General features: G+C 43.6%; 1 protein-coding gene across 3 annotated transcripts in view; it reads left to right on the top strand.

Moving 5' to 3' along the window:
• The window catches only part of LOC127600247 (trafficking kinesin-binding protein 1-like), a 38089-nt gene extending 14262 nt beyond the window's left edge, over positions 1-23827 (top strand). For 2 of the 3 annotated variants that reach the window (XM_052064654.1, XM_052064655.1), the window contains 14 exons: positions 8871-8947; positions 9721-9837; positions 10046-10146; positions 10772-10880; positions 11105-11183; positions 11304-11434; positions 13016-13090; positions 14019-14156; positions 14322-14398; positions 14490-14729; positions 15070-15398; positions 16961-17392; positions 19433-19526; positions 21042-23827. In XM_052064654.1, coding sequence (XP_051920614.1) covers positions 8871-8947; positions 9721-9837; positions 10046-10146; positions 10772-10880; positions 11105-11183; positions 11304-11434; positions 13016-13090; positions 14019-14156; positions 14322-14398; positions 14490-14729; positions 15070-15398; positions 16961-17392; positions 19433-19526; positions 21042-22005 — 2963 coding nt within the window. In that variant the 3' untranslated portion in view covers positions 22006-23827. Of the gene's footprint in view, positions 1-4638; positions 4786-8870; positions 8948-9720; positions 9838-10045; positions 10147-10771; positions 10881-11104; positions 11184-11303; positions 11435-13015; positions 13091-14018; positions 14157-14321; positions 14399-14489; positions 14730-15069; positions 15399-16960; positions 17393-19432; positions 19527-21041 lie in introns of those variants that run through there. The other variant, XM_052064653.1, reaches the window with a different exon arrangement.
• Positions 23828-24616: the final 789 nt, after the last annotated feature.

Here is a 24616-nt window from a genome sequence, read left to right as displayed (position 1 = left end):
CACACTGCTCCTCCTCAATCTGAGGCTCGACTTCCTGATGCACCCTCCTCTCCAGCACCCCTGAATAGACCTTACCAGGGAGGCTGAGGAGTGTGATCCCTCTGTAGTTGGAACGCACCCTCCGGTCCCCCTTTTTAAAAAGAGGCACTACCACCCCGGTCTGCCAATCCAGAGGCACTCTCCCTGTTGACCACGCGATGTTGCAGAGGCGTGTCAACCAGGACAGCCCCACAACATCCAGAGCCTTGAGGAACTCCGGGCGGATCTCATCCACCCCTGTGGCTTTGCCACCGAGGAGCTTTTTAACCACATCGGTGACTTCAACCACAGAGATAGGAGAGCCCACCTCAGAGTCCCCAGGCTCTGCTTCCTCCAAGGAAGGCGTGTTGGTGGAGTTGAGGTCTTCGAAGTACTCTGCCCACCGGTTCACAACGTCCCGAGTCGAAGTCAGCAGCGCCCCATCCCCACTGTACACAGTGTTAGTGGTGCACTGCTTCCCCCTACCGAGACGTCGGATGGTGGACCAGAATTTCCTCGAAGCCGTCCGGAAGTCGGCTTCCATGGCCTCACCGAACTCTTCCCACGCTCGGGTTTTTGCCTCGGCGACCACCGAAGCCGCGGTCCGCTTGGCCAGTCGATACCCGTCGGCTGCCTCTGGGGTCCCACGGGCCATAAAGGCTCGATAGGACTCCTTCTTCAGCTCGACGGCATCCTTTACTGCTGGTGTCCACCAGCGAGTACGGGGGTTGCCGCCACGACAGGCACCAACCACCTTACGGCCACAACTCAGATTGGCCGCCTCAACAATAGAGGCACGGAACATGGTCCACTCGGGCTCAATGTCCCCCGCCTCCCCCGGAATATGGGAAAAGCTCTGTCGGAGGTGGGAGTTGAAACTCCTTCTGACAGGGGATTCCGCCAGACGCTCCCAACAAACCCTCACTATACGTTTGGGTCTGCCAGGACGGACCTGCATCTTCCCCCACCATCGGAGCCTACTTACCACCAGGTGGTGATCATTTGACAGCTCCGCCCCTCTCTTCACCCGAGTGTCCAGAACATGCGGCCGCAAATCCGATGATACAACCACAAAGTCGATCATCGAACTGCGGCCTAGGGTGTCCTGGTGCCAAGTGCACATATGGACACCCTTATGTTTGAACAAGGTTTTCGTTATGGACGATCCGTGACGAGCACAGAAGTCCAATAACAAAACACCACTCGGGTTCTGATCGGGGGGGCCGTTCCTCCCAATCACGCCCCTCCAGGTCTCACTGTCATTGCCCACGTGGGCATTGAAGTCCCCCAGCAGAACAAGGGAGTCCCCAGCAGGAGTACTCTCCAGCACACCCTCCAGGGACTCCAAAAAGGGTGGGTATGCTGAGCTGCTGTTTGGTGCATATGCACAAACAACAGTCAGGTCCCGTCCACCCACCCGAAGGCGGAGGGAGGCAACCCTCTCGTCTACCGGTGTGAACCCCAATGTACAGGCACTGAGCCGGGGGGCAATGAGTATGCCCACACCAGCTCTGCGCCTCTCACCGTGAGCAACTCCAGAGTGGAAGAGAGTCCAACCCCTCTCGAGAGAACTGGTACCAGAACCCAGGCTGTGTGTGCAGGCAAGTCCGACTATATCCAGTCGGAAATTCTCTGCCTCACACACCAGCTCGGGCTCCTTCCCTGCCAGAGAGGTGACATTCCATGTCCCAAGAGCTAGCTCCTGCAGCCGAGGATCGGACCGCCAGGGTCCCCGCCTTTGGCTGCCGCCCAGCTCACATTGCACCCGACCCCTTTGGCCCCGGGAAGGGGGACCCACGTTGCCTCTTCGGGCTGTGCCCAGCCGGGCCCCATGGGTGTAGGCCCGGCCACCAGGCGCTTGCCAACGAGCCCCACTCCAGGCCTGGCTCCAGAGGGGGGCCCCGGTGACCCGCGTCCGGGCAAGGGAAACCTAGATCCATTTATTGCAATCATCATTGGGGTCTTTGAGCCGTGCTTTGTCTGGCCCCTCACCTAGAACTTGTTTGCCATGGGTGACCCTGCCAGGGGCATAAAGCCCCAGACAACTTAGCTTCTAGGATCATTGGGACACACAAAGAAACCAAAAATTTGCAAAGGTAAATTTGGCAAGCTGTACAGAGACGAGGTGCGGAGACTGTTTACGTTGGTCAGTCCCTTAGCCAATCAGGAAGAAGAACACAACCCGTAGGTCGGCTTTTATTTAGTCTTATGATTTACATACTACTTACATACTACACTGAAATACACGCTCGCACCCTGCCAGCTGCTGTATGTAATCTGATTTTCAACTCAACTGAATGGCGTTAACTGCATTGAAAGATTGGGTTTTGGCTGGCATAGAGTGAGGCCATGCAGACATACTTTTCACCATTTTCAGCCGCTCTGCTCCCAACCTCTGGAACTCACTTTTTTTAATTGTTTTGTTCTTGCTTGGAAAGTGTTCATCAGTGTTTCGAAAGGCGCTTATAAATGAAATGAATAATAATAATAAGAATTTTTATTATTATAATCATTATTTATTAAAATATCCCAACACCTAATATTATTTTTATATATGTCTGCACAATGTATGTAATGCCTTTTGTGTTTGGCTGCTGCTTTAAAAAGTCTCTGAATTTGATACTGGGACAGGTACAACTTGAAAATGAACCACCTCTGAAAGTGGGGTTGGTATTCAATCACCTTTATCTCGAGTCATGCACAAAAAAAAAGAATGTGTTTTTATCCTTGACCCACTCCCCACCAAAATTGACAAAATTGCTGGTTTCGCTCTGTTCATGAATAACTTTGAAATTAAATTTGAAATTGATAAAAGAAATAAAGTTGTTGACTGAAATTTAACCAATGAAAATCTGACTTTGCTTTTGAATTGTGCTTCAACAGAAGATGAACGAAAAAAAACAAAAATGACACCCGTCGTATAAGTAAATTGACCATCAGAGCATTTTAAACTAACGTGTGTCCTCTAAATAGCATCACAGGCGTATTCAAATTTGTAATCAATCAGTCTGCCCATATGAATAGCAACTTGTTAAGTTGCTATTTTTTTTAGCATAGGGAGCAGCAATTTTGCGGGGTAAGGGGGTACATATATGTTACAAGCGGAATCAAATTTTTTTCCCCCGACCGCATTCCATTCCAATGCGGATCATCTTCAAGAAATCACAGACACGGAATTGCTCAAATTACATTTTCATGAAACATTGTTATTAATGGTTAATGATAATCATCGATCTGAATACACTGATAATGTTCAGGATTTCTCACAGTAATAATCAACAATGATTTAATATGATCAGAAACACATAAATGTTCATCATCATTTAATTTGTTATGGAGGATATTAGTTGTTTGAAATGCTCATTCCACCGTTTTAAAAAAATTCCACCGAAAATCTCAGTGACCCCTTGTAACCCGTTAACTAGGTAGACTCACTGATTCCAAGTGTTAAGGCACCTGTGATGTCAATTAGAGAAACATGCCTTAGGTTAACTCTCCATTAAAATTATTCAGAAACATTTCAAGTTGTACCATCATTTTTGTCCAGGCGTCTTTCATGAGGATGTGTTTGATAATAATTTGATAATCAATGCACAATGTTTGATTTTTAACTGGTTTGTGTTTTAATTTTTTTGAAAACATGAATTCAGATTTAAGTTCTTACTGTGTTCATGGTGGGTAAACGTGACCAGAAAGACAAATGGCAAAGTGCTGCACAAGTTGTGCAGCACTTTTTTGTTGACTGCACTATCCCAGCTATACTGCCTTTGAGTTGAGTTACTCAACCGAGGGGGAACTCACTAAGCTGGCATCAGTTTTGTTGAGCAATTTCAATAATTAACAGCCACTAATGAGCAGAAAGTCGGGATTCTTGGATGTGACCCACATTCATTTATGGTTCACAGTTTGTGCTTTGACATGTAGCAAAACCTCAACCACTAAAGCCTGTGTGGCCACACCTTGCAAACAGGTGCATGTCTGTTGTGTTTGCTGGCACTATTGTCACTAGAGAGACTAAACAGGACTCTACCAAGTTACTTTCACTTGAGGGGATTTAAGGATTGGCTTTTCTTATATTACACACACCTCATCAACTTTGTATTCTGAGGTTGGCGTTTTTATTTTTTAAAAATTTTTTCTCATGTGGTCAGCTGGAAATTAAACATTCCAGCCTGGAATGTTAGTTTTTTTTTTCTTTTGAACATGCCAATATGCATGAAGATGTAATGATTAATTATTTGGAATGATTTTAACCTTTAACATCTGCTGGCGGGCTGAAAAATATACACCTTCACTTTACCCTAGTCAGATAATGGCATGAACCATTGACTGACCAATCACAGAGGAGGGGAGGAGTCTGGTTGTCTTGTTGTCACAGACACACACACACACACGCACACGCACACGCACACGCACACACACCAGATAGCACCAATGACATCAGACATGTTTAAGAGCTCGCACATTTCGTGGATCAAGAAGTAGAATGTCTATAACGCATGGAAGTGCCCTGTAATTGCACCTGCAGCCATTGTGGGTCAGCAGTCTGAAATTGAATGGGGGATGGCAACACTTCTTCCGGTTAATGGTTGTGACGATGGAGCAGAGTGGCGGCAAGAGAATGTGAGATACAGTTTGTTCATTTGCCTGGACAAGGAAGCACTGGAGAAGAGGAGGAAATGGACTCTGTTCATCTTGCTTGTCAGAGTGAGCTAGAACAGGTGGAAGTGGATGAGATGGACGAAGAGCAACAAGTTCTTTCTGAAGGTGGTCTTTTTGTTGTTTGTGCTTAGAATTACTGTACTCCTCATTCCTCATGGCTCCTGCTGTGTTTAAGTCGTTAAGCCTTCGTGCTCTTGGATTGCTCTGACCTGGGATACTTGTGGCTGAGAAGGGATGCTGATTTGACATTGTTTTAAAGAGACTTGATGTCTCCACGTGGCGACACGGTGGTCGACTGCTTAGCACGTATGTCTCATAGTGCAGAGGTGCAGGGTTCAATTCCAGGCCCAGGGCTTCCTGTGTGGGATTTGCATGTTCTCCCCATGCCTGGGTTTTGTCCAGATACTGTAGTTTCCTCCCACATTCTAAAAACATGCATGGCAGGTTAATGGAACACTCTAAATTGTCCCTGCGAGCGTGAATGGTTGTTTGTTTGTTTGTGTGTGCCTGCCTGGCTGGGAACCAGCTCGGGGTGTCCCCCGCCTACTGCCCAAAGGGGCACTGGGGATAGGCTCCAGCATGCCCCGCGGCCGTTGTGAGGATAAACACATCAGAAAATAGAATTTTTCTTCATGCCTGCGTGGATTTTCTCAGGGCACCCCGTATTTTTTCCAACGTTCCTAAAACATGGATGGCAAGTTAATGGACCACTCTAAATTATCCCAAGGTGTGATTGTGAGTGGAATGGTTGATTGTCTATTTGTGCCCTGTGGTTGGCTAGCAACCAGTTCAGGGTCAACCCCACCTACTGCCCGAAGGCAGCTGGGATACACTCCAGCACGCTCGTGACCCTTGTGAGGATAAGCATGTATCATATTTGATTATGACTTGTTTCTGGGTTTGTGCCCCATTGGGCACTGTCTTGGTGTTAGTTTTCTTTTTACAGTATAGTTACTGTCTGTTGCCCAGTAGCCATTTTTGTATACTGCCTCAGCTCGAGACTTTTTATTCTATTAGGCCTGCTCCTGTTGCAGTCAGCGGAGCTTAAAAGTTTACTTAGGTTTTATGTAACAACACAAAACAAACTTGTTGTTTTTGATTGATTCAACTACAGTATATACATTATAAAATCCCTTCTTCATGCTGTCTGTGACATAGGAGAAATGGCTGACAATATGTTGTGTGTAAAACACCAGGAAAACATCACATTACATATTAAATTACAGTCACTGACACAAATGTTTAGAACACCTGTTTTCAACTCAACTAAGTCTTTCATTATTGCTCAATATGTACATTTTTTATTCATTTTGTAGTAAACAGAATTCAATTTTGAATATACACACATATATATATACACATATATATATATATATATATATATATATATATATATACAATATATATATATATAATATAGCCGTCAGTTTAGCGCGTTATTATCGGCATTAATTTAAATGAATTTTAACGTGATTCAATTTTTTTCTCGCGAGATTAATGCGGCACACGTCACAGCGGATGTTACATTGCTCTATAAATAAACCAGAAACAAAACAACAAGCGTGTTCTTCTCCCGCTTGGTGTACCTTAGCCTTCTCCACTACGTACAGTTTCTGTACATAGCTTGTAATGGAGGTTCTCGCTGGCAATCGGTAGTGGAGTCATTAGAATCAATGCGAATGATTTCAGCTTGAGTCGAGCTGTGGACAATGTTGACAGGCTTGCATGCAGTAGCCATATATTTAGCTCTGGCTTCAGCAAATTTGTTCTTCGTCGTGTAATCCATTTTCTTCGCTTTGAAATGATCCATAGCTGTCTGTCTTAGACGAGGGGGCGGAGTACTCACATCAGCTGTGTGCTTGGCCATTAAGTGGTATTTCAGACTCTACGTGCCATGATGATAGCTCACTTTACGACTGCAAAACATACAGGTAACTTTGGTCTTGTCAGTGGGACAATCTGGTAACTTTTTAAAACTAAACTTTACATTCATAAACTCTTTAAGTATCCGTTTTCTATGTCTCGCGCTGCCATGGCTGGCAAAACAGACATGACTTCTGAAGCGCACTTGTTGTTTTGTTTCCGGTTTATTTATAGAGCAACGTAAAATCCGCTGTGACGTGTGCCGCATTAATCTTGCGAGAAAAAATTTAATCACGTTAAAATTCATTTCAATTAATGTTGATAATAACGCGCTAAACTGACAGCTCTAATATATATGTATATAATTGGTGGCACATAAAGATGCAACCATTTTTCTTGGAAGGGGAGCAGGGTGTCAGAGAGGGAGTGAATTTTAAATTGGTGATTAAAATGTTTATCATTTTAATCACCAATATGGAGACATATTATGTCTCCATATTGGAGACATAATTATATACATAATATGGAGACAATATCAGGAACATTCGGAATACAATTTTGAATTTTGTAGGAATGGATTTATTGCCAACAGTGGTGGCAATTGGGATGGCGAGGCATTTGGTGGAGGTGGCTACACTTTGCCACCAGGTAAAACCGCCTCTGGCCCGAAGTATATGCTTTTATGAAGTGTGTGTATTTTTTTTTTTTCATTTGATCATTTGTTTTCAACCTAAATCTCGTCAGTATTGTCCCGATGTTAAGAATGGGAGCTCCTGGCCCACCTGTGGCACTGAAAGAAATGAAAATATTTTATTTGCATTATTCACCTCTGTTTTGCATTTTGGAAGGTCCCCGACTTTATATGTCCCTGTAACCATTCACCCATCTATCCATTTTCTTCCAGTTTTTCGTGGTGGGGTCTAACTTATTATAGAATGTACTGGATGTCCCCTTTAAGTAAATATAAAATATGTGCGTGCTTCTTGCTGTTGCGTGGTATTAAACGTCCAAACAGAAAGCTATCACACACCTTGAACACGTTCGAGAGACAACCTTTGACACATACTTGGGGTAGGTACGTTTTAATGGCTTGCAGGTGTGACACACCGACAGATTTCAACTGTTATTTTTCCATAACTTCATTGAACACTGTAATCTTAATCAGTCTCTGGCTGTGTTCGAGACATCAGTATTACAATACCCTCGTTAAGCCAGTTGTATAAACACATGAAATATGGTTGAGATGAATTTATGTACTCACCAATATGCTGTATTTGTTCAAATAGCACCGATGTGGAGAATTAAAAAAAATAAAATTATTGGAATAGGCGGCCTGGTGGTCCAATGGTTAGCACGTCAACATCACAGTGCAGTGGTCGTGGGTTGAATCACGGCTCCGGGCTTCCTGTGTGGAGTTTGCATGTTCTCCCCGGCCGGGCCTGTGTGGGTTTTCTCTGGGTACACCGGTTTCCTCCCAAATTCCAAAAACATGCTTGGCAGGCTGATTGAACACTCAAAATTGTACCTCGGTGTGAGTGTGAGCGTGAGCGTGGATGGTTGTTCGTCTCTGTGTGCCCTGCGATTGGCTGGCAACCGATTCAGGGTGTACCCCACCAGCTGCCCAAAGACAGCTGGGATCAGCTCCAGCAACCTCTGTGACCCTTGTGAGGATAAAGCGGTTCGGAAAATGGATGGATGCAACCTTAGAATACAGTCAAAATATTTATTAATATGTTATTGTAATGCTTTTTTGTGGATATTTATTATTGTTTTTGATATTCCTTTGAATGTTGTTGGATAGTGTAAGGAAGCAGCGGTTAGTCATAATTATTGTTGGAATTACTGTATGTACTCAACATTTTTTTTATTCATTCATTCATACATCTTCCGAACCGCTTGATCCTCATTAGCGTCGCGGGGGGTGCTGGAGCCTATCCCAGCTGTCCTCGGGCAGTAGGCGGGGGACACCCTGAATCGGTTGCCGGCCAATCACAGGGAACACAGAGACGAACAACCACCCACGATCACACTCACACTCACACCTAGGGACAATTTAGAGTGTTCAATCAGCCTACCACGCATGTTTTTGGAATGTGGGAGGAAACCGGAGCACCCGGAGAAAACCCACGCAGGCCCCCGGGAGAACATGCAAACTCCACACAGGGAGGCCGGAGCTGGAATCGAACCCGGTACCTTTGCACTGTGAAGCCAACGTGCTAACCACTGGACACATTTTTTTTAATGAATCTGTTATTTTCAATGTTATCAGTGAAGTGTGGGAGTGGTTTGCATTTAAAGTGCAAGTAAACCTTGTCTTGTTTGTGCAGTGCTGTGTGCTGATAGAGTTGGACAGATGACAAAGACCTACAGTGACATTGACGCCGTCACGCGACTGCTGGAAGAGGTGAGAGACTTTCACTCATTTGATATTCAAATCAAGCGGATGCACGTCTGCGACTTGTTCATCAACAGGTTGAAAAGGATGGGAACTCAAATGGCTTGATGTGTATGGATATTAAAATGTCTTTAAATGAACAGCGTTTCTGACATCAACAAAAAGTAAAATTTTTCTGAAGGGTTATTTTAAGAACCTAATTGATGTTTTGCTGTGTCTCTTAGACAGATTTATCATCCATTTGGCAGCCATCCTATTCATGATTAAGCCAAAGAATGTTGCATAACTGCAAAATTTGTGTTGACATGATCATGTTTTATTAGCTACTCTATCATTATCATTTAGTATTTTTTTTTTTCTGAAAGAAAATTATCATAGGGGAGGCACGGCGATCGACCAAGTATGTCCTCCTCACACTTCAGAGGTCTTGGGTTCAAATGTGGGTTTCCAGCCTCCTTGTGTGGAGTTTGCATGTTCGTTCCAAAAACATTAATGGTCGTTTTTCTTAAACACCCTAAATTGTCCCTATTTGTGATTGTGAACGTAACTGGTTTTTCGTCTTATGTGTTTCCTGCAATTGGCTAGCAACCAGTTCAGGGTGTACCCCACCTAATGCCCAAAGACTACTGGGATAGGCATGAGCACACCCACGGAACCCTCGTGAGGATGAGTGGTTTCAAAAATGAATTCCTGAAAAAAAATGATCTCAATGTCCAATCTTTTTTTTCTTTTTGGTGGCTTATACTGGAGCTTTTTGTTGTTTCATAATGGATCCTGTGCAGAAAGAGCGTGACTTGGAATTAGCAGCTCGCATTGGTCAGTCGCTCCTCAAGAAAAACAAGGCCCTGAGTGAGAGAAACGAACTCCTGGAGGAACAAGTTGAGCACATACGAGAGGAGGTGGGAGTGTGATCTTACAATGTTTGTGGCTTCTTGATCGTGCTCAGCATACTTCTCATTCTCAACATAATTTCCATACAATGCCTTCAAATTATGAAAATAGTTTTTGATCAAAGGATATTCTTCAGCATCAGATAGCGATGGTGGGATGTTCCAACACACAACCATTGTTGGTGGGTTTTTTTCTCTCTTACTTTGACACAACTAGGTATCCCAGTTACGCCATGACGTTTCCATGAAAGATGAGCTTTTGCAGTTCTATACCAACGCTGCTGAGGAAAGCGAGGGGGAGTCGATTACTCCCACACCGTGAGTCTCACCTCATTGTTTTGCCTTTCCTCTGCTCATCTTCCATCTTTTCTCATCATGTCTTCCTCTTCACATACAATTTTGCCATGAAGTTACAGTGTAACAAAATGAAAGAAATACACATTTGATTAAAAAATTGATTGGGGTGGGGGAATGTTGTATTTGGATGGTTTAAACTGGTGGGGTTTTTCAGCTTTTTTTTCTCTCAAGCAAAAAGTTGGCAACTCCTATCGGTGTGATGTAGCACAATCCCACACCGCTACAAAATACAACCTCGTTTCATTCCAGTTCGGTTTTATTTCTGTTCCCGTAAAATTAATTCACAAGTGTGAAGGTATTTTCCATTTGGAAATATCCCGGACAAACTTCCCACCAAAAATTAACCGTAATAAATATATTCTAATGTGCTGTCTAAACTGTATCTTCAATCTACAAAATATCTTTTCAGAGGTCAAATTATCGATGTCAAATGTTCTCTAAAGGGATTTGTTACAGTCACAGTTGTTGTGAAAGTGCAATTTTTTTTGTAAAAATTTGAACCTAACTCAGAGGGGGGTGTTTAGTGTATCATATTTCCACTGTTAGTAATCAGTGTGTGTATATGTGTATACATGTGTTTAAATAGTGTCCGACCCAGTGAGAACAACGTGTCAACACCAACTTTTTTCCCCCTGGGCTCCTTGCAGAAGAAACTGAAAGATCTAGAAGAAGAAAATAAATCTCTCCGCTCTGAGGTTCGTACACAGTCACTGATGTTATGCACAACATTTGTGTAACGTCATCATAACGTCTCTACTTTAAGTAAGGTTATGTATGCACAGAGTATTACTTGTGTGACTTGAATGAACAAAGTCAGGCAGATGGCTCAGGTTTGCTCAGGAGACTCATCGCGTGCTTCCCTTAAGACGTCTTCCCTCTCGTGTTCAGTCTAAGTTATCAGTTCGAATGTCTGCTCCAGGCCAGTCACTTGGAGACAGAAACACTCTGCTATGAAGAAAAAGAGCAACAGTTGGTCAATGACTGTGTCAAAGAACTTCGTGAGTATTTAAGCACCGTGACTCATTATTATGTTGATTGTTTTGTGAAAGTGCTGCTAACCACTGTGCCACGTTGACTGCAGTGAAGTCCTCTTAATGAACAACCTCTGATGTGCCCAGGTGTTGCCAATCTGCAAATATCCTCTCTGGCTGAAGAGCTGGCGAGAAAGTCTGAGGATGCGTCCCGACAGCAGGAGGAGATCACTCATTTTCTCTCCCAGATAGTAGACCTTCAGAAAAAGGCCAAAATGGTGTTTCTTCCCCTATTGTATTTTGCCAGCATGTTTTATTTGTATTTATATCATTTATGCATGTTATGAACCCAATTCCAATGAAGTTGGGACTTTTTGTCAAACAAAGCAAATAAAAAAATAATACAATGAGTTGCGAATAATGTTCGACCTACAATACACTTCAAAGACAAGATATTTACTGTTCACTCTGATAAACTGATTGTATTTAGCAAATAATTATTAACTTTAACTTTAAGTTTTATGGCTGCAACACATTCCAGAAAACCTGGGACACAGGTGAACAGTTTAACTGGGAACAGGTGGGTCCCACGATTGGGTATACCAGGTGCTTCCCTGAATTGCTCAGTCTTTTACAAGCAAAGATGAGGCAAGGTTCACGCCTTTGTGAAGAACTGCTTGAGAAAATAGTCGAACAGTTTAAGGATAAGTTCGTCAACATACAGTTACATGGAATTTGGGGATTTCATCAGCTACGGTTCATAATATTATCAATGCATTCACCTGCATGTCAGCTGCATGACACAAAACCGACATTGAATGCCCGTGACCTTCGATCCCTCAGGCGGCACTGCACCAAAAAGCGACATCAGCGCATAAAGGATATCACCACATGGCTCAGAAACACTTAAGAAAACCGATGTCAGTAAATACAGTTGTGCGCTAAATCCCTAAGTGCAAAAATGAATTTTACAATGCAAAGCAAAAGCCATTTATAAAAAAAAAAATACTGCAGGCTCCGTTGGGCCCCATCTAAGATGTATGCAAAGTGGGAAAAATGGTCTAAAAAGTTTACATTACAAATTATTTTTGGACATTGTGGATGTCCTGGGCCAAAGAGGAAGGAGAAAAACGCCCAAACTGACGCAAAGTTCAAAGGTCAGCATCTGTGATGGAATGGGGCTGTTCATGAAACAGGCATGGGTAACTTACACAGATGTGTAGGCACTATTAATGCTAAAAGGTGCATACGGGTTTTGGAGAAACATGGTGCCATCCAAGCAGTCTTTTTTGTGGATGTTTCTCTTTATTTCAGTAAGACAATGCCAAAACCACGTTCTGCATGTGTTACAAGAGCGTGGCTTTGTCGTAAAAGAGCATGTAGTAAATTAATATGAGTACGATACTGGCCTGCCTGCAGTCCAGACGTGTATCCCATTTTAAATGTGTGGCGCATTATGAAGCGTAAAATATGATATCAGAGACCACGGACTGTTGAACAGCTGAAACTTTACATCAAGAAAAAATGGGAAAGAATTCACTCTACAAAGCTTCAACAATTAGTTTCCTCAGTTCCCAAATGTTTATTTAACGTTGATGAAAGAAAAAGTGATGTGACACAGTGGGAAACATGAATCCGGTCCCAGCTTTTTGGAATTTGCTGGTTAACAATGATTTGCTCACAACATTCAAGTTTATCAGTTTTAACATGAAATATCTTGTGTTTGTGTGTTTAATTAAATCCAGGTTAGCATGATTAGCAAATCATTGTGTTCTGTTTTTATTTATGATTAAAACAACGTCCCAACTTTATTAGAATTGGCTTTGTATTTACCAGGGCATTTTGTTACTATTTTTCAGTACAATGTGGAGAATGAAGAACTCACACAGCACCTCGGAGCTGCCAAAGACGCTCAGCGGCAACTCACTGCTGAGGTAAAGTTACTTTTTCCACATTAGCAACCTCCTCGAAACAGATTTTAAGCTAAAAATGCACTCACTGGGCGAAGGCATTAGGTGCAGAGTGACGATATAATGTGATCCTGGAAGTCGTTTAAGCCCGGCTCATGGAGATAATCAAGAGTAACTATCACTACGATGGAGTACACTAAGTTGTTTAACTCGACTTGGGACAAGTGGCTGCCATCTTTGGGGACTTTTTTAGAAAAAGAAAAAAAAACATGAAAACAGCACCTAAAACACCCTTGAAATTCCCCCTAACAAATAATTTCAGGAAAAAACAATTGATGATCAAAGTATTTGGCCTATTCTATTACCCATGCTGCTCTTCTCATGAAAAATGCTCCAGTTGTACTACTTAAGTTGGAAGTCTTTGAATTTCCTTGACGTGGAGTTTTGAGGCAAGTGATGGATGCCGTTTGAAATGTAACTGTAATTTCGATGCGTCAGCTTTGAAAACCCCATGGAATTTTAGCCGGGACTATCTTATCCGTGTATGTTTTTAACCCAAACTTGTCAGCCAATTAGAGAAGGGGTTCCCTGAGTAACAGACCAAATAAAAGGGTCCACGAGTTATATTGAGAAATTATCAAGTTCGGTATTGTCACGAAAAAAAAAATGTTCCCCCCAAAATATTTTTTTTCTGACACAATAATCTCAATTTCCAGTGGCTATTCCACTCTCACTCAGCATTCTGAGAGTTTACTATTTTTGGGAAAAGTTGTTGCAATGCTATTCTAACACTCAGTGGGCAGCGGTGAGTCTTGGACCTGGGCCTTCAGTGGGTATTAAGTATTTTAATCTACCTCTTAATAATGCTCTAACGTCACAATATTTGTCTTGGCTGTGTTTTTGACTTTCATAGCATTACATTTTCTTTGACTTTTCTTTGCCTTTCTACTAGTTGCGTGAGTTGCAGGACAAGTATGCGGAATGCATGGAGATGCTGCATGAGGCTCAAGAGGAGCTGAAAAACCTGAGAAATAAAGCTGTTTCATCAAACACACAGAGGCGTTTCCATTCTCTGGGCTTGTTCCCAATGGTAAGCGAGCTCAAGTAAAATAGAATAGTGAGAAGAGAATGTAGCTAGTTTTAATTATATGAATTTTAGGTATTATGTTAATGTGAGCTTTGAAGTAGCACAATCGAAACTGCGCATGTCTCCTGTATTCACACATTAACGATTTGCTGCTTTTTTTTCTTCTAGGACTCTCTGGCTGCAGAAATTGAGGGCACCATGCGGAAAGAACTGCAGATGGATGACCCAGATGTTGAGGAGCTAAGGTACAATTAGAAACCTAGTTTGCCTCAAAGGCTAGCCGTAATTTGTTGTTTCATCCTTTTTTTTTCCCCTCCCATGTGGTCTTCGCATTAGACTGCAGCCAAAGCGTGTTTTCCAAACCGTGAAAAACCTCAACCTTATGCGTCAGCAGCGTTCGTCGCTTGCCCCCTCTCCGCTCAACATCCCAGGTTCCAATCAGTCATCATGTATCACTTCGGGCCGCTCCAGCAGGGTGGGCACACCTTGCTCCAACTCCATGTACAGCGGCGAAACAGGAAGTGGAATCATGCTGGACAACAGAAGTAGCTGCATTCTGGAGACCCCAGATAACGGGTACTAATTATTTAATGCAGAGGAAATGTGTAAATTTCTCTTAATTTACTTTTTTATTTTAATCCATAAAATGTACATAGGTTATGTTCCTGTCGATGTCACAATAGCCCTAGGCTAGCATGAAAATAGAATTGTGTTAGAGGATCAAAATTGTCAAACGAAAGGAATATTTCAATGCAGTCTACAGAGTTACGACAGAAGCTAGTAAAAAAAAAAAAGTGTGAGTACTCTGACAAATTTAGTGTAGATGTGATTATGCATTGCAGTTTTGTGATACTGTATCTTTCTGCCTCATTGTGATGACACGCTTTATTGATGAGAACGTTGTCTGTCGGTCCAGGTTAGAAGACTCAAACAAGCGGCCCCCTGGCACCCCGGGGACCCCAGGCAGTCGGGACCTGGAGACAGCCTTGCGGCGTCTGTCTCTACGCCGCGACAACTACCTCTCAGAAAAACGTTTCTTTGAAGAGGAGAGGGAGAGGAAGTTGGCCTACCTGGCCAAAGAGGAGGAAAAAGGGGGCAGCGAATGTAGTGGAGGCCCTGGGACACCGACAGAGAGCCTGTTCTCGCTCTGCTCGCATCCATCTTTGGGGAGCATGTGGTCGGGATACTCGTTCACCGCCAGATCTTACCTCCCGGAGAAGCTGCAGATTGTAAAGCCGCTAGAAGGTGATTATTGTTCTCAGAGCCACAATCCCTTGAATCCGCCACACGATGACAAAGACACTCCAATTCCCTTGCGCAATGAAAATGCTGAAGAATCCCCACAGGATCCCATCAAACCAAGTCACAATCAGACGCAAAATGAAAGTCAAAATCAGAACCTTTTTGACGGTCAATATCTGATTTTACGTTCCCATCGGCATTCCCAAACGTATCTGAGTGCCCCAAAGTTGCAACGGAGCTTGAGTGCGGTGGAGCTCAGCCTTCAGCCGGGCTTACAGTTCCCCCCTCAACCTCCTCCGGCTGCAGTCACAGGTCTGCTGGAGGTGTTGGAAGCACGAGAAGGCAGTTTGACTCTGCAGCATTCCTTTTACTTCAGGCACACACAACCACACTGTTGGTTTGAAATATGAGCATGCAATCACAGCGTGTTAACATTTAACGGATTCCAAGACTATTTTCAGAACGCTAAAATTCGCAATGTGAATTCATTCATTCGTAAACACCAACTCAGACAACATCCACTACAAATGTTTTTGTATGGGCTATTTGTTTAGTTTTTATTTATTAACCTACATAAAAATCATTGAATGTTCTACAGTGCATTTTAAACTATACTGGTGGATGTTTGGAAAATAGAGGCGTTCACCAATTTGAAAGCTTGACTTTTCAAATTGCTGTCCCGTGTGCATTGTCAGTTATGTGGCGCCACCTCGTGTCTGATGTCATTTATTTCTCAACATGTCCAAGCAAAACGAGAACCTAGTTGCACTGAAAAAGAAATACAAATACAGAAAAAAAGCCACACACACTGAATTGTGCAGTTTGTTGTGTGCTTTCGCCTTAAATGCACAAGTGTTTGAAAAATGTTAGATCGACGAGTGCCCTTCTTTGCACTCTGTCGTTTTCACTTCACCTATGCTCATTTTTTTCCTTCGTTTAAGTTGTGTCCTTGCACTCCCCCTTTCTCTTCTGCTAAGCTATTTTCTTTGTGAAAGACTTGAATAAAATTCTGCTCATTTTGTTCCTTTACGTTCCTGTCTTTCCTTTTGTGACGTTATTTTGTATGGCAGCATCTCTTGCATGTTTGCCACAGGTGCAAATGCATCTACACTATACAAACTATAAAAACAAAAACTCTGCTGGGATAGAGCTTGTCCTTCACGCAATATATGTATGTCTGGATGTGGACTTAAAAGTACTTTGCACACAAGTAAATATAGTTCGACATTTAGTTGGGCCGAATTATATACATCCACCTATATTAAATGTGTACTCCTGCTTGATCTATATATTGTAATTTGAAGTATGTATTGTAGCCTGGGTTGATAAAAAACAAATAGCAGTGATTGATTTTCATTACTCTCAACAACGTTGTGGTAGATTTGATGTTTCACTGAATTTATCTTTGAATTTTGATGTTTAAAAAATGAGTATACGTTTTGGAAATGTCTATCCTCAGCACGAAAAGGTGAGATCAGGAGGGGAAAGTTCGAATAATCGATTGTTTGCAAAGAAATGATGCAGATGACAAATGTAACTTTTTCCTTGTCATTTCGAACCCCCAGGTTCTGCTACACTCTATGCATGGCAGCAGTTGGCTAAACCCCACATGGGCGCTTTGCTGGATGATCGGCCCGGTGTGGTCACAAAGGGCTTCCGCACTTTATCGCATGAGCAGGACGAGGCGGATGGCTGGCAACTGAACCAGCCGGAGGAGGACGATGTCTCGAGTGACTCATGTGCAGTCTTGTCGGGAGACAGCCTTTTGGACCCTTTGTACTCCAGTTCTTCACTTTGCATCTGCTGCAGCAGAAATGGCGCCGCTGATGCCAGTAGCCACTCAGAAACCCTCCGTGGTGAAAGAGCAGGGACAATCGAGGAAATTCATCCAAAAGGAGCGATTCCAAGTCCATCCCTGTCTTCCTCAACGCCATGTTCCGCTGAAGTGAACGGGCATGCGGACGTCACAGAACTCAGCGCATTGGACCACATGCCTGGTGAGGTGGCCTCTTAGCTGCCGTTGCAGCGACTCACGCCATCCCCACCCTGGAGCTTGGGGTTGTCATCGGGGTAGTGGGCGGGAGGGGAGCATTCAGGGAACAGCGGACACCTCAACGTCCCCGTGGTGACACCCCCGTCTTGCATGGTCACCCTCATCTGCACATATCGACACATTCGTCCATCCCGCCTGCAGTGCCAGTATGTCCTGCCATCAAACGCCATCAAAACAGAGTACTTTTATTTTATGTTTTATTCAATACTTATTCACTTGAAAAAAAAAGCCCCCCTTCATTCTTCTCATATTCTCCTTCCCGTTGCAATGCTTTATTTTCATTTCAAGCGGATGCCACTATGCTCACTTGTTGACAGCATTGGGTGTATTGTTAAAATTTAATGAGCTGCATCGCAAATGTGCCCGTTTAAAAAGGGAATTTGGTTGTTTAGTGGTGCGCTTCGTCACTGTTTAAAATATTTTTATTGAGAAGAAGAAACGCAATTGAATATCTCTGCACACTGCAAACACAATAAGGCCCATATTCTTCAATTGCTACATTTCTGAATGCTGATCTTAGAAAAGCACACAGCTTCATTTCTAGATCTCGTTAGTTTTTTTAGCTGCACAGAATGACATGAGCAGTGAATGTACGTTTCCTTCTTTTTCAAAACAAATCTCCTCGAATGTGTAACGCCAAGGTGTCCTTTGTGTGTCCTAAAGTCAAAGCAACTCGCTTGTGAACGGTCTGAGCACACAGACACTGCTTAGGTCGTGTGAGCTCACATATCAGGTGTTATTATAATGCAGCTGTCCAAGTCACATGGAGGCACGACACTCTTCACCGGTTAATATTGGAGTTGACCATGTGACTTTGCTCTGCGGCTTACCTCCCAGCACAAGCACAGTGCTTGTTCTGATTCCAAACGCAGCAACACCTTTGCTTTGCCCCACACCTTGCTAAATTCCCTCACAGAAAATGTTCCTATTTTGATCGTTCTCCTCTATCCCGTCGTGTCTTTCATCCCCAAGGTGGTTTTTCTTTAAGATTAAGATTAAGAAAACCTTTATTAGTCTCGCAATGGAGAAATTCCAGATTCACAGCAGCAAAGTTATGAAAGGAAGAAGTAGAACAATGCATTCATTAATGGCATTATGAAGTTTACGCTGCTATTTGTTTTGACAGCGGTGCCCCAACTTTTTTGACCGAAGATCTACTTTTCGATCAACCAACCTCCCGCGATCGACCCGTTACTGCGCACACGTACACACGCACGTTATGATGGGCAACAGCCTGACACTGAGGCATACGACGCACTTTTGCAGCCTATTAACGATCGTAGCTCAGGCGTACCATTTTAAAACGCTTCTCTCAGCCCTCCAGATTCCCATTTTTTGCCCGTCCGCTCGGTTAATTGCACAAAACAAACTCTGAATGAGAATAATGACAACGATAAAAGATATAGGTCAACAACTCTGTTCACAAGCTGCAATTGCAGACTGCTGAGCGCTATCAACCTCCGGTGACGCAGTCACACGCCACTGTAGGTTAAAGATGACCTGCTTTATTTTAGTTTCTTTTTTTAAAATGTTTTCTGAAAGTGAGACTGATAAAATGATTAGGGTGGAGTGTGAATTAATTAAAATAAAAAAATATATTACTAACATGCACAGAGACACAAACGTTTTTTTTTTTTCTCTACACCCCTCGGATCGACTTGAGACCAGTCCCTGATGTACTCGTCGATCACGATCGACATAATGGGCACCCCTGTTTTATGATATAGTTTTTATTTATTATGGTAACTACAACAAAAATGGAATCAATACAATTCTAAGTTGCTCCTGTAACATGTTCAAAAAGCTGACCACAAATGCTGCTGCTTTGGTTTGGGTTTCTGCTGTGGATGTTGGGCTTTTTCCCCCTTCAAGTTCGTGTACTCTGTTGGTGCTTGCACTATTCATGCTGATGATTCATTTGCACGCTAACAACCTGCTCATTGTTTCAACTGCAGACCCTTCTTTCCTCTTTTCTTTCATTTAGTCAACTTCCCAGGGAAGTGTATGTCCCACACAAGCTCCACCTACACGTTCACCACCTGCAGGATTCTCCATCCCTCTGATCAGCTGACCGCAAGGTAAAACAGCAGCTAAATTACTTGAAAGTGTGTCGTAATTCAAATCATAATGGTGCCTCTCTACCTAATTCCCAAAGTCGTAATCTCGTTTTTACCTTGTCTCTGTGATTTTATTGGCCTTGGCAGATCATGTGTTGAGGACGAGGAAGTGGAGTTGTATCATATGATTGTCGTGGCTGGCGTAGAGCAGACCCAATGACTGCACACACCTGGTTGCATGTGGGTGAGGGAAGGCATGGGATTGTGTTGCTGTGCGACTGCCCTCTTGAGACAAATCGAAAATGAAGGCTGACAACAACTCAAAATGTCTTGAAGACTCTAATCGAGTTTGCGTTCATCTTCCGACTGCACATCTGAATTTACCTCAAGAGCTGTCAGCAGTTAACCGTAGACAACTAACAAATGATTTGAGGTCATGAACCCAGTCACTGATTACATCAAACTGCGTTATGATTTGAACAACGATAAATGTTCAAGTGATGGATCCCAGTGATTGCACTGTTTTCATTGTTAATACAGCACTGGCCAAAGATTTTACACCACTTTTGGATATGTTGAAGTGGCTTATCTGCTTGTCTGTCCATCTTTTAGGTAGCATGCTATCGTAGCCATATAATGTGTGTCCCCGCACTTTTATCTGGACCATCACCTATTGTAAAAGGAAAGTTTGCCCTTGCCACATTTGCATGTTTCTATGTTTTTATCCTACTTTAGCCTTCGTACTCTTGAATGTATTGGTCAAAAATGATTGCAATGAAAAATGTCCTTTGGTTAACGATGCTCACGGTTGCCTCAACCCTATGCGCAATACAGGATAAGCAGGAAAATATAAGTTTACTTTGTACTCGAATTTACAATGTTCTGTTTCGGAATCAGGATATTATGTTTGAAGTTGTAAGAAGCTTCCTGCCCTGAAATAGTAATGTACCGACACCTGATTCAACACCTGTTGAAAGTTCAAGGGCTGAAGTCTTTGTGTGTAATTAACGGACATATCCATCCATCCACTTGCTTATCCGCTTACCCTCACAAGGGTTGCGGGCATTCTGGAGTCTTATACCAGCTGTCGTCAGGCAGTAGGTGGGGGACACCCTGAATTGGCTGCCAGCCAATCGCAGGGCTCACATAGACAAACAACCATTTGTGCTCACACGCGCACCGAGGAACAATTTCGAGCATGCAATCCACCTGCCATGCATGTATTTGGAATGTGGGAGGAAACCGGAGTACCCGGAGAAAACCCACACAGGCACGCGGAGAACATGCAAACTCCACGCAGGAAGGCCGAATCCTGGAAGCGAGCTCTGGACTTCCGCACCGTGAAGCGGATGTGTTAACCAGTCTTCCACCGTGCCACTCGTCATTAATGCACTGATTGCTAATTCCACATTTCCTCGATTTCCACGCCAAATATCGATCTAATGACTGTCTGTTTCTGTCCCTGCGCCCCTACTACGATACACCCAAACACCTGTCTCCCCTTTCCACCATCATTTTTCACCCATCCGTTTACAGCTCTGGTCTGTCCACGTGTCAGAGCAGCACATCATCTACTCCGGGTGTCGTCTCTGCCCCGCATACGCCCTCTTACACACCCTGCTGCACCCCTCGCCGCCTCTCCTTCTCCCTCTCCCTTGTTGAATCCTCCACCAACCTTCGAGACTCCACCAAGACCACCAGCACCTCGCTAGGGCTCGAACGGCTCCTGCTGGAGCACGGGATCTCCGCGTCGGCATGTGACCCGAGCAGCCGGGACCGAGGTCAGGCGAGAGGAGAGCGGCCCACGTCCAGTGCCGCTGCCATGGGGGATGAGGACAGACTGATGAAGAAACGCCCCGACAGCCTCCTCCTCGCGCAGCTTTCCACGCCACCAAATTCCCCCCGTTCTTGCTGCAAATCTGCCACCGCCTGTCCAGATTTTCAGTTCAGCCCCTCCGATGATGACCCGCCGTATTTTGACACTTTCCTGGCCTCTAAGCCAGCACGCATCATCCTGAGGGAAGTGCTGAATGAGGCCGAGAGGGAAGGAGATGGCCAGACGGATGACGATGGTCAAACGGAGACGTTGAACCTGAGACTCGTGGATAAACTGAAAGGCTTCCGTACCCTTCCGCATCACACCAATTCGTTGGCACCTGCAAGTACTCTGTTAGCCCCGTTTTGCTCTACTGGGCTCGGGAGCACTGCGCTGGGTCTGAACACAGGACTAAGGAGGAATCTAAGTTACCCTGCCATGGTAGGAGCCAGCATGGCCATGAAAGATCCAGGAGGTCCCCACACTGCTGACATCCTCACGCCACATTCAATGCAAAGCCTACAATCACAACCAGCAGTGCACATCCATGACATACGACAAACACAAATGAATCCCACGCTCTTTGAAAAGACACCGGGCGTTGTCTCATCACTACCCGCAAACCAGAGACAAGCCACCTCCAGCAAAACGCTGCCAGACTCAATTAGCAGTGGACAGTCATGATGAAACGACTGCATAAACATTATATCAAGTACATCTTGTAGTTCCGAGACCAGTATACCTTATGACAATATGGAGTCTGAAAGCCTATCTGACCAGTATCGTTAATTTCCCTAACAATAGTCATAGGAGTGAATATCAAGCAAAAGAAATCGTGGCGACCGAACTAGTGCTGACCATCTCCTGTGTCTTGCCTTCAATAATAAGGATGTTTCTTTCCCATGTGCAGACTGCACATATTTCAAGACAAATCGTTTTTGATGAAAGACTTAGAATCCGGCGAAGCACAACCAAACAGTTTAATTCTTCCCACTGACCTCCTCAACTTGAACAATTGCACTCGTTCCAAAATGAAAGACTTTAATGTTCATCCTGGCCTGAATATTAATGATGTGGAGCACAGCTAAGACGAATTGTGCCATTTTGGGACTTTTTGGTAAAAAGTTTTCATTCAAGCGTACTAACACTCCAGCAGATCAAGTTACAAAGCAAAGTACAGGTACCGGTATTAAACTGCGACACTTGGGAATCCAAAAACTTGCCTAAATGTCTGCAATTTGATTTTATTCCGGATAATCAGTCTCCCGCCATTGCACTGTAAATAGGACACAAATGCATTGAGACGGATTAGTTTATTAAGACCCCCTCCTTGATTTATGTGTGCATTTGTACCTATTCTGCACCATCAAATCATGTCATTTTTATATTCAGGCCATTTTGGTAGTTCTGAGCATATAATTGATGTCGCACTGCTGTACAAATACTAGAAAGACAAACATTTATTTGCTGGGTTCCGGCGGTGATTTTAATAATGTGTGACTTATTGAAAACATCCAGGTTGGCTCTTTTAATGTGGGTGCTTTGCCATGATGAAATGTTCCGATGTGCCTAAACACGCATTATCTACCGGTAGTTTTAATTTTTGACTGCCTTGCATCTTTACATTAAAAGACAAAAAATGTTTCAGAATAATTAAAAAGATAGCAAAGAACCGCCCAAATGCATGGAAAGTGGTTCCATCAAAGCGGAATGTGCCCCAATCACAATCTCTGCTTGTTGTACAACATGATTGGTGGGAACCGGAACCCCGACGAACATGATTTGGTGTGACACAACTGTAGCCATTACTGTATGTCTTTTGGTCAACCAGTTAAATATGTCGAGTGGTTTTTGTTGTTTGTTTTTCACTATGCCTCAAATGAATGTGTGATGAAGACATTTCTTTTTGTCCAAACGTTTTGGAATTTGCTCACGGGAATTCTGCAGTACGTCTGAAATGGGCAAAGACCGACTGATCCAAGGTGTCCGCGCATGTCCTTGCAAAACATGGTATGAAAGTATAGGAGGTCACTGCTAGGAAAGTATCAAATCGGCTCATGTCTGAATGGATTGAGAACAATGTTTCCCCTCACGGGTGAAAAATGAGGTTGCACCAACGCAGTCATACTCTTAATCAAATGCTTCAAACTCAATTTTGTGTTGACTGATTCCAAAATGAAATAAGTTCTGTCTCTTGAATACTGCTTCAATATACCACACTGGCAGTGTTTTTGTTTTGAAATCCGCAATAGGTTATGGCTAATTTACTCTGCTATCACTTTCCCATTTTAAAGTTACGGCATATTCGAGAACAATGTTAAAAATGTACTGTATGTCTGTGTGCATTTCTGAATGTATTCTTCTACTCATGTTAACTTCAAAAAAGTGTAAAGGAGTTCGTACATGATTGTTTTAAGAGCTAACTATTTTCAGGGATAGAGTGTTCTATTTTACAGAACTGTACTCTGGATTAAAAATAATAAAGAGTGAAATATAGGGAAAAAAATGTCTATTTTCTTTGGAAAAGAATGGAGCTTGTTTTCATCTATCCATCCATCCATTTGCCAATCCGCTCTATCCTCACAAGGGTCGCAGGGCGTGCTGGAGCCTATCACCGCTGTCTTTGGGCAGTAGGCGGGGGACACCCCGAACTGGTTGCCAGCCAATCGCAGGGCACACAGAGACGAACAACCAGTCGTGCATGTTTTCCCGACTCTCCCTGTTGCAACACACCTGATTAAAATGAACAGGTTCAATATCAGGCTTCTGCAGAGCTTGCTGATGATCTGATCATTAGAATCAGGTGTGTTGCAACAGGGAGAAATGCAAAACATGCAGGATAGCGGCCCTCCAGGACTGGGATTGTCCACCCTTGATTTAGAGTGTTCCATGAACCTGCCATGCATGTTTTTGGAACGTGGGAGGCAACCGGAGTACCCGGAGAAAACCCACGCAGGCACGAGGAGAACACGCAAACTCCACACAGGAAGGCCGCAGCCGGAATCAAACCCCGCACCTACGCACTGTGAGGCCGAAGCGCTTACCAGTCAACCACCGGGCCACCCGCGTCTTTTCTTGATGCTGGACATCATACGGAAGATTTTACAATTGTAAAAATATATAGATACAGCTGGCCTATATTGGGCGCAGCGAATTGCTTGATCATAGTTTTAGTTTACAATAGCACACGTGTAGCCAGTGTATTACAAAGTGCTCTCGTAATTTCTTTTGAGAACAATGTTAGCCCCCCAACCCCACCCGCGAAACGTTTTCGGCTAGCTAAATCATTTAATGT

This window comes from Hippocampus zosterae, chromosome 5 (genome assembly GCF_025434085.1).
Source record: "Hippocampus zosterae strain Florida chromosome 5, ASM2543408v3, whole genome shotgun sequence".
Taxonomy (NCBI): domain Eukaryota; kingdom Metazoa; phylum Chordata; class Actinopteri; order Syngnathiformes; family Syngnathidae; genus Hippocampus; species Hippocampus zosterae.
The sequence above is the reverse complement of the archived record's forward strand: the minus strand, read 5'-3'. Positions and strand labels throughout refer to the sequence as shown.